The sequence below is a fragment of the Lipotes vexillifer genome, unplaced genomic scaffold (assembly GCF_000442215.2).
Source record: "Lipotes vexillifer unplaced genomic scaffold, Lipotes_vexillifer_v1.1 scaffold422, whole genome shotgun sequence".
NCBI lineage: Eukaryota > Metazoa > Chordata > Mammalia > Artiodactyla > Lipotidae > Lipotes > Lipotes vexillifer.
The window spans coordinates 1,296,250-1,306,400 of NW_006779087.1; the positions used below are offsets into that span (position 1 = coordinate 1,296,250).

Below are 10,151 nucleotides of genomic sequence, written 5' to 3' on the forward strand. Positions count from 1 at the left end.
CCTGCTGAAAACACTTTAGTTGCTCCCCAGTCACCCCAGACAAATGCAAGCTCCTCCACATGATGTCAGGAACCTCTATGTCCTTGCCTTTCCCTGCTTTGCTATTCCCCCTCACCTAACAGACAGACAAAGTTATCATCTCTTTGCTTCACCCTGGTCCCTGTCATCATTTCTTCCATACTGTTCCTATTCCTGAAATGCCATGCCTCCCTCCCATGCCATTACAGCCAATTCAGACTCCTAGCCATCCTTCAAAACCCATCTCAATTGCTACATCTCTCAAGACACTTTCCTGGTCATCATCAACTCTCTCCCTGCTTGGAGCACTTTATTTATTGTTTCCTGGCAAACATCACATTCAGTGTCATGCATCAGAGTCAATTACCTATGTGTCTGGTCATCCCAGTTGGGCCAGAAGCTCCTGGAAGGCAAGATCCACTTCTAGTTGATCTTGGGGAACACATGATTGCCCTGCCCAGGTCCTGGTGTGTAATAGGTGCTCAACTAACAGGTGGTGGATTCCTCTAGTTCTGGGTAGTTGTGTCAGCTAAGCAGAAGCGGCAGGGACTGGCAGGCTCCCTAGGCCAGTGTCCCCACCCTCACTGGCCTACGTGGACCTTGGGGGACAGGAAACGGAGGCAGCCAGCAGTCTTTGTGGGCCAGGGCCCACAGGGCAGATGGAAAGATGGCAGAGCCAGATTCCAGGAGCATGTGGAGCTGTGTCTGCTTAGTTCATCAGCATTTCCCCAGACATTCGGCCCCTCAGTCAGTCAACCTTTTTTTTAGACTCCTCTGTGCCAGGCCCTGTGTGAGGTGTGGCAGAGCCAAGACTGTTGCCACTTCCTGAAGCGGTACGCCCATGTGCCCGAGCTCCTGTGTGTACACATACATGTGCCCATGTGTGCACCGCACGCGGCCTGAGTCCTTCCTTGCTCCTGACCAACCCAGCGTCTGTGAGCCCAGGCTGAGGGCCGCTTTCCCCCTGTTTCCAAACACCCCCCCTTTCAGCGCCAGCGCCTACCTCCTCCCCCTGTTGGGGCTGCCGCTGATGATGAAATCTGGCTTGCAGCACCCTCTTCCCCGCCCCCCCTTCCTGCAGGCCTGGGAGAGGATTAAGCCGCTGGAGTCTGAAATCGGAAAGATCCCAGCTTCTGCTCCCCAGCACCTCACACGCCCCCTCCCCTCCCTGCCCATGCAAAACCAGAAAATTAATCTCCCCCTCTGCCTGTGATATAGCGGGCTGCATTACAAGCTGGGCGTCGAGATAAAGCGAGGAGCTGCGGGATGGTGGACCAGTGCTGGGGCGCCGGGTGGGGCCGGCCTGGGAGATAAGGGCCTCCCAGCCCCATGAATTATTCACCGGCACTGCCTCCTCTGGCTCGCAAGCTGCCCTGGGCGCTGAGATTGCACCTTCCAGAGATGCCTGGTTAAGGTGGGAGGAGGGTGGGGGGCAAGAGGGGAGAGAGGAAGACTGTTGTCAGCTGGGGACAGCTCAGAGACACAAGCACCCTGCAGGACCAAGTGATGCAGAGAGAGGAAGGTGTCTCCAGCCTGGGGAACCCCCAGACCCAGCCATGACCCCCAGGAGTGCTCCTCATTCATGCAACTCACTAAACACTATTGAGCAGCTGCATCGGCCAGGCTCGGGCCAGGTCCTGGCATCCCAGAGCTGGAGATGCAGTCCCTGCCCTCAAGGTGCCCAGGATCCAAAGCACCTACTGAGTGTGGGCAGAGCACAGTCCACGGCCGATTGCCTGGTCCACAATCCTTCCCCTTCCCCTCTTCTGGAGGTCAAAATAGCCGCTGCCCACTGTGGGGGAGCACCCTGCCTTGGGAAGATGGTGTCAGGGGAGGACAGAGGACAGACCTGCTCTCAGAGTAGCCAGAGCCCACAAAACAGAGAGTAGGCAGCTGGTGCAGGAGGGAACTGGAGATCAGCGTTGGGTAAAGGACTAACCCGGGAAGTTTCCTGGAAGAAGAAAACCCCAGGTCCTCTGTGGGTCTTTTGTTTCTCCTTTGTTCACTCTTCTCAAAGGCACAGAATTTTAAAGCAGTGAGGGATCTTAGCAGTCTCTTCCGTATTTCCAATTCTCTATTTCTCTGTCTCGTTATCTTTACTCTCCGTCTTAATCTCTCTCATCCTCCCTCCCCACATCTGCCCTTTTAATCTCTGCTTGGCCCCAGTTTCTCTCCCTCTTTCTTGCACTCTGCCTTTCTCTGTCTCCTAATCTATGTTTTCTCTTTAATCATCCCTTCCTTCTGAAGCCATGACTCCCCAAATGACATGATGACACACAATTTGGGACGTGTGATGGGAGAAAGGTGGCCATCTGCCGGACCCCCAGGGAGGAAAAAGAAGTGTCCATCGTGGTCCTGGATGTGCAGATGAACTGCCAAGACCCTGAGAGAGAGGCAACAGTAGCAGTATGGGGAGAGAGCCCCCAAAGGTGTACTTGTACAGGAAAGAGACTAGGCTACCCAGAGAACTGGGAGTGAGAGGTGCTGGGAGTGGGTGAGGATCAGAGGAGACCCCTTCTGGACTGCAGTGGTGGGACCCAGCGTAGCAGGCGACCTTGAACCCACTGATTCCTGTAGCAGATATGGTGCCCAGTGAACAAAGCACTACGTTCTGAGACCCATATTATGCTGGAGAGAGAGGGGTGATGTGGGGAGAGGGAGAAGGCGTGGAGAGTGAAGAGGGGCCAGAATGACAGGAGAACATGGAGAGGAGAAAAGGGTGAGCCCCCAAAAGATGGAGAAAGCAGTGATTTGGGGGGGCGAAGGGAGGAAAAGCTAAGTGGGGCAGGGGAGAGATTAGCGAGGGGAATGGGGAAGAAGAGAGGACAGGATAGGATAGGCCGGGGGTGGGGGGTAGGGTAAAGGCAAGGGTAGCAGAGAAACGAGGGAGGAGGTGACATGACCATCTGGACCAGGGTGAGAAGATGAGGGTCAAGGGGCAAAGTGGAGTCCGGAGGGGTGGGGGAGAGGTGTGTTGATGGGTCTCATCAGCCTCAGGTCCACAGCCCCTTCCCACTGTCTGCTAATTAACTCCTTAACTGTCTCTGCATTTGCTGAGCTCACAGATGAAATGGTTGCAGACAGATGGGGGTACGTGTGACTTCAAGCACGGGGAGCAGAGAAGAGCTGACTAGGAGTCCCAGGGGGCCTTGCCCCCCCCTTTGCCCTCCCCCTTATCTCCCTGTCTCTGAGAGGCTGGAGGGTGCTTCTGCACCTAGAGCAGATGGGGCCATCTGCAAGGGAAGTGTCCATGGGGGATTTGCCCCATCAGCCTCTCAGGGATGAAAATAATACTTGCCACTATTGATGAAACACCTACTGTTTCCCAGGCAGACATTTTTCATCACTGTGGGCATTAACCAGATTTTATGGTTTGTGGAGAAAGGGAGGCTCAGACAGGTTAAGGAACTTGCCCAGGATCACAGAGTGCTGGTGTGACAGAGGTGGGACTTGAATCCAGGTCAGCATGATGCCAAAGCCCTGGGTGGGTCCTAGCCAGATGCCTCATGCAGTGGAGGGCGGGATATCTCCAGGCCTATTTCTCTCTCAGCCCCAGGAGAGAAAGGGTACTGAGTTCTAGGGACTGCAGTGACCAGAGAGGAGGGAAGTGTGGACAAGAAGCTGGGAGGAGGCTGAAGGAGCTAGGATCTGTCAAGGCCTGAATAAGAGGTAGGTGGGCCCAGAGAAGCAGAAAGGAGCGGTGTGACACTAATCACAGCCCTTGGATCCCTCAAGTGTCATCTTACCAAAGCCAACTTCCCCTTTTCCTCATCCCTGTGCTGCAAACCCCTGTCAGTATGACTTGCCCCTCTGCCACTCGATGCTGCCCCATCCCTCAATTTCACTCGGTTTTTGCTAGACTAGATTCAGGTGGGTGTCAGCATGTTCATCTCTCCTCTGAGACTGAGAGACTTTGGCCCATGTCTCCAGGGCCAATCCTGGGGCTGGACACAGGAAAAGCCTCAGTGGAGGTTTGCCAAAATGTACAGGGCAGGGATGGGGGGATGTGTGCAGGGATCCATCTCACCTCAAATGAAGACGAAACAGGAGCAAAAGGGACTCAGGTTGTACATAAGAAAGAACTTCTAAAGCTGGGGCCTGACACACAAGGAATCATAACTGAAGGCTTGATCGAGACCCGTGGGTTCTGAACATCAAGGCTTCTCAAGACTGACTGCTATATATTACAGGTCTTGAAAAGTTGGGAAATCTGGGCCCCACCTCCGGAGATTCTGATTTAATTGGTCTAAAGCAGAGCCACAGCAGCAGCAGTTGAAAAAGCTCCACAGGTGATTCAAATGTGCAGCCTGGGCTGATTTGGCTGCACTGGTGGTTTTACCACTGGATTCAAACACTAATGCTAATCATGATAGTTATTACTTATTGAGGATTTACTAAGTACAAGTTAATGTACTAAGCAGTTTCTATGCATTAGCTCATGTAATTCTCAGAAACTCCTGTGAAATAAATATTATCCCCAACTTACAGATGAGGAAACTGAGCTCAGAGGGGTCAAGGGACCTGCCCATGCTAATGAATGGCAGGACCAGGTCTGGAATCTGAGATTGCCTGATTCACTTTTATCTTTCCCCAGACTCCTCCTGAGGCTGCTCCTTGGCCTCAATCAGTCCTTGCCTGCCTCCACCTCATCTCATCGCCTTCCTTCCTCCCCCGCTGCTCCCTCAGTAACATCCCAGGTGACTGAGCAATTTGCAGCCATTTGAAGAAGCTCTGTGTGTCATTCAGCCTCTGCAAGGGTGGGGAGTTAGGGGAATTACAGATGCTCCAAAATGGTCCACCCCTCCTCCCGAGGACACCTGGAATTCAGGGATCAGACCCTGCCCAGTGCTTCCTCAGGTGCCCCTGCTTGGCGCCGTCCCAGGCTGAAATCCCACTCCCAAATGCCCCTTTTGGTTGCTTCTAAGTACCTGGGAGGGTGCTGCCACCCAGTGGCTACCCACGGACATGGCAGCCCTCCGGAAAGGCCTGGTGCTGCTGGACAGCTCCCCAGTTCAAGAGGAGAACCTAAGATCCTCCTTTCCTTTTTTGGTAGCGCCTTGCCCAGGTACCTAGTTAATGGATCCTACTCTCCCTCCTCTGCAGCCCTAAGCCAACCCTCCCTCGAGGGATCTCCAGCTTCCTTCCCTGGCTTCCCATGTGCCCCGTGGCCCCAAGCCCTCACAACTTCTCTTCCAACTTCTTTCTACTGTGCCAGCCCCTTCTCATTACAGGTTCTCATTCTAACTTAAAACCCTGGGAACACACCTCTCACCTTCCTCTCCCTGAGCTGCACCAGCCCGCAAGTGGAGTGAAGGAGTAGTTAGAGGTAGAATTCTGGTCCTGCCCCCACCATCATCTGACACCATCAGACCTCAAGGGTCTTCGTGCCAAGAGCCCCTAATGAGCATCAGCAAATTAACAACTTCCCTTTGATTGCTCCTTCTCTGTTAATTGGATAGGGAGGGCCCCCCAAGACCTCTTAGAGAGGGAGGAGGAGGAGAGAGGTGCGAGCTAGAGGAGAAGCACCCCTACCCCCAGGCCTGGTCTCAGTGCCTCAGAATTCAGCTCCGTCCCTGAGTACAGCTCCCCCTTCCATCCCTTCTTCATCCTGTCCACCTCCCCCCAACCCTACACCCTCCCACCGCCCCGCATTCCCTTCCCTTTCCCTGTTTCTTGACTTCAGTCCAATTTCCCTTGACCTCTGGCTGTTTCTCCCTCCTTCTCTCTGCTCCTTCTTTAGAGGTTTGGCAGTGAGGAGCTGCCAACCTGCCCTCCCCAAGGCAAGGCCAAGGCTACAAGGATGGGGTTTGGGTGGCCAAGGCTGCGTGTTTGTTTATATATGTACATGTGTGTACAGTGCCACATGTAGGTGGGGAGCAGGGATAAGAGCAGGTGAATACTTGTAAGCTCTTGAGCTCCTGCCCTGTGGGCCAGGCTTCTGGGGTGTGTGGGTGTCTGTGGGAGGTGCGTGTGGCTGTGAGTGGCGTGGTGTGACTCTGGTCTGTATATGTGTGTGTGTCTCCACACGGGCAAGTGCTTGAATCAGTCAAGTGTGACTCGGAGCTTGCCTCTGTTTGTGTGTGTGTGTGTGTGTGCGCGCGCGCGCGCGCGCGCGCGTGCCACCAGAGGAAGCAGCAGCAAGAGGCAGGAGCACCGATCCGAAGGAGACAGCGCAGGGAGGGGGACGCTGGGGGCAGACACCTTCCCCCCCGCGCGCGCGCACACACACACACACCACACACAGTCACACACAAGCCATAGGGCCTCGCAGGCAGGGGGACGGCTCCGGGACCGAGGGAGGCAGCGCCGCCAAGAGCGGCTGGGAGGAGGGGACGAGACAGCGGGGGGAGCCCTCGATCCCGTTCCCCGGTCCGGGGGCCCCGCGCGCACACCGGCCCAGAGACAGCCTCGCAGACACTCGTAGGCGCGCACGCGCACCCTCTCCCCTCCCCCTCTGCCTCCCCTCCCGCCGCCTCCCGGCCGGACGATGGATCCCTGCAGATCCCGGGGCTGAGAGCACCGCACACAGCGCACCACGCCAAGCCCGGGCGGACCAAGCCGAGGCGAGCGAGGGAGCGCGCGCGGCGGGCGTACGGAGCCGAGCCGAGCCGGGCCGGGCGGGCCGCTCCCTGCAGGGCTCTGCGCGGCTTGCCGCGGCGGCCGCCGGCTCCCGCTCCGGGCCATGAGCCCCTCCGAGGCTAGCCGCTGAGCCCGCGTCCGGCCCCGCGCCCCAGGACCCGCCGCCGGTTGCCGGGTTCCCGAATCCCCCTCAGGTGGGTCTCCGATTCCCCCTCCTTTGGCTGCGGGACTCCCCAGCGCCCCGAAGCCGGGACTTTCCTCCCCTCTAGCTTTCCCCAGCTTCTGGGGCGGCTCAGTGGCTGGGGAGGGGGGCGGGGGCCGAGCAGGGGATCTGGCTGCGTCGAGAAGCGAGAACGGGGTGGGGGGGCGTCCGGGGCGGGGACAGCTCGCTGTCAGAGGGAACCGCGCCCCCATCTCTGTGCAGCCACCTCGGGATGCCCTCTGCCCCCACCCCACCCCCACCCCAAACATGCACACATACAGCCTGCGCCGTTCAGAGAACCGGAGACACCCGCAGGTGAGGACTCGGGTAGGCCCCTCCCCACCTCCCTGGGCCGCCCCCCACCTGCCTGGGGGGTTTCTGGCCCAGGTCTAGCTCATGGGGGCGAAAGCCCAGTCCTGGGGACACCCTTGACCGGGAACTCTTGATCCCGGGTTCAGCCCATTTGGGGGAGTTTTCCTGTCCAGGATGGGTGGACATTCCCGTCCCAGAGTGACCCCACATCTGGAGGAAACTCCTGTGCCTGCCTGTGGGAGCACTGGGACTTCCCTCTCACCCTCGGGTGACTGCATCTGGGGTCTCCCCTGGCCTGGGAGTCTTCCCTGGGAGAGCATTCTCTTGGCCTAGGCTGACTCCCAAAACCCTGCATTTGGAGGAACCCTCTTCTGAGAGTGTGTCCCCCAGCCAGCCACCTCTGGGCTTGCGCACCAGAGACAGTGACCTCTGGAGATGGGGATGGACACATCTGGAGGGATGCTGTGTGTACTCTCATCCCAGGACCATGACAGACTCCCCCACCCCCTTTCCCCAGGATCCCCTCGGCCAGGATGGAACTGAAGGCTGAGGAGGAGGAGGTGGGTGGCGTCCAGCCGGTGAGCATCCAGGCCTTCGCCAGCAGCTCCACGTTGCACGGCCTGGCCCACATCTTCTCCTACGAGCGGCTGTCTCTGAAGCGGGCGCTCTGGGCCCTCTGCTTCCTGGGCTCGCTGGCTGTGCTGCTGTGTGTGTGCACCGAGCGCGTGCAGTACTATTTCCACTACCACCACGTCACCAAGCTCGACGAGGTGGCTGCCTCCCAGCTCACCTTCCCCGCGGTCACGCTGTGCAACCTCAACGAGTTCCGCTTTAGCCAAGTCTCCAAGAATGACCTGTACCACGCTGGGGAGCTGCTGGCTCTGCTCAACAACAGGTGGGAGGCTCCTACCCACTCCGGCTGCCAGACCCTCTGTCCGGGTGCTTCCTCTCTAAGCCACCATACAGCCCATACCACCCTGCCCTGCAGGCCCCCAAACCTGCCACTCACAGCAAAGAGATCGGGGTACTGCCAAGCACTCAATCAAGGGCACCCAATCTCTGATCCCAGCTGTGAGACATGGCCACACTCCCGCCACTACGTCTCGATATTCTCCTCTGTTGGGGGATCCGGGCATACCATCTTGAAAGGGTAGAAACTATGGTATAAAAGCCATAGTTCCTGCCCTGATCTCTCTGCCCACCCATGCTTACCCACGTGCTCAGATGCCCGGCCCCTGGGCAGCCACTGCCATCCTCTGCCTTCTCAGACCCCACGGGGCAGATCCTCTAGACACCGCCCAGCTCTCCTTTCATGCCTCTGTCCAGGGCTGGATGCTGCCCTCCCCCCAGGGTTGGGCATGGGACACCGGAGGCCAGATGGAGGCAGGAACTGAAGGTCCTGCCGATCCATATGCACTGCTCACACCCTCACCACACCCCACCCTGCTCCAGGTATGAGATACCAGACACACAGATGGCAGATGAAAAGCAGCTGGAGATACTGCAGGACAAGGCCAACTTCCGCAGCTTCAAGCCCAAGCCCTTCAACATGCGCGAGTTCTACGACCGTGCGGGGCACGACATTCGAGACATGCTGCTCTCCTGCCACTTCCGGGGGGAGGTCTGCAGCGCTGAGGACTTCAAGGTGGTGAGTGAGCCCCCTGGCTGGTGTGGGGCGTGAGTCAGCCAACCCCCAGAGGAGGAGGAGACTAGGAGAGGGTGGGCCTCTGGGGAGGAAGTTGTGTGTCCCTAGGGTTCACTTCCGGCAGGGGGGTACTTTGTTCAGCTCAGGGACGCATTTGCTCTTTGTGAGGGCCTTGGCTTCAGCCTTGTGTCCGTGATGGCAGGAAAGAGAGCCTATAGTGCATGCGCTCACACACACACACACACACACACACACACACACACACACACACACACACACACAGCCTGGCAGGGCCCCTGACCCCATCAAGCTTACCTTCTGGGCCACAGGTGTCAGAGCTGGGGGTGGTGATGGGTAAGCTGCAGCCTGTTACTCAAAATGAGGTCCAAAGACCATCATCTGGGACCTTGAAAGAAATGTAGGACTTTGCCACCCCACTTCCCAGACCTACTGAATCAGAACCCACAGTTTAACAAAATCCTCGAGTAGTTTGAATTAAAGTCTGAGAAGCACCATGAAACATGGGAAGTAAGGGAAGTTTTCTCTTAAAAAACTGGACAGGTAATTCTCTCTGTGCCACCCGTCCCCTACCCCAGCCATTTTACACACACACACACACACACACACACACACACACACACACTGTCTGATGGGGTTCCCCCCTTGCCGACCCACAGAGTCAGGGTCTGAGGAAGAAGAGATGACTTGGGGTACACAGTCATGGCTGAACTGGAGACTGCTTCTTAAAATGGAGATACCCCACAGGTACTCATACCCTCCACACACAGATGGGGCTTCCTCAACGCCAGCACCCCAGGGAGGGTTAGGGGAACTGACTGGCATCTCATGTGCCAGGTGATCATGGGCAAGTCATACAGGTTCCTGGGGGGTTAGAAACAGGCAGGGACTGTGGAAAGGGGCCAGAGGACCTGGAGCCATGTATGCAAAAGTATACCAAATGTGAGGGTGATGCTTGGAACTCTTCCAAGTGCTTTCTAGACTGTCCTTCAATCCCCTGGATGAATAGTCATATTATCTCTATTTAACAAGCTGAGACACAGAGGTGGAATGAGTTGCCCGAGCTCGCAGAGCTGGTTAGTGACAGACGCAGGATTAGAACTCATGTCTCGTTCAGTCCCAACGCAGTGTGCTCTTTGCGTTAATATTGCTGACCCTGGAGTCATCATGTCCACTTCCCGTTCTGGCAATTGCTCTTGAAAACCCAGGCTCCCCTAGGACTCTTTTTCTGTCCGTGCCTGCCCCCAGTTCTCCACTCCCAGATCCTCCCCTTTTCTCCCACACTTGCTTGCTGCCTCCCTAGCATTATGGGAGCATGAACTGCATTTGTTTGTGTAGAAAGGTTGGAACCACAGTTATGCTTGTTTTTTCCTGCTG

The 10,151-nt window shown here is 56.9% G+C and overlaps 1 protein-coding gene across 2 annotated transcripts in view; it reads left to right on the forward strand.

Annotated features, from left to right (window-relative positions):
• The first annotated feature begins 7,644 nt into the window (after window positions 1–7,644).
• ASIC1 (acid sensing ion channel subunit 1) overlaps window positions 7,645–10,151 on the forward strand; it is a 23,935-nt gene continuing 21,428 nt past the window's right edge. For both annotated transcript variants that reach the window (XM_007452281.1, XM_007452283.1), the window contains exons 1-2: window positions 7,645–8,006; window positions 8,564–8,759. In XM_007452281.1, coding sequence (XP_007452343.1) covers window positions 7,645–8,006; window positions 8,564–8,759 — 558 coding nt within the window. The remainder of the gene's footprint in view (window positions 8,007–8,563; window positions 8,760–10,151) is intronic.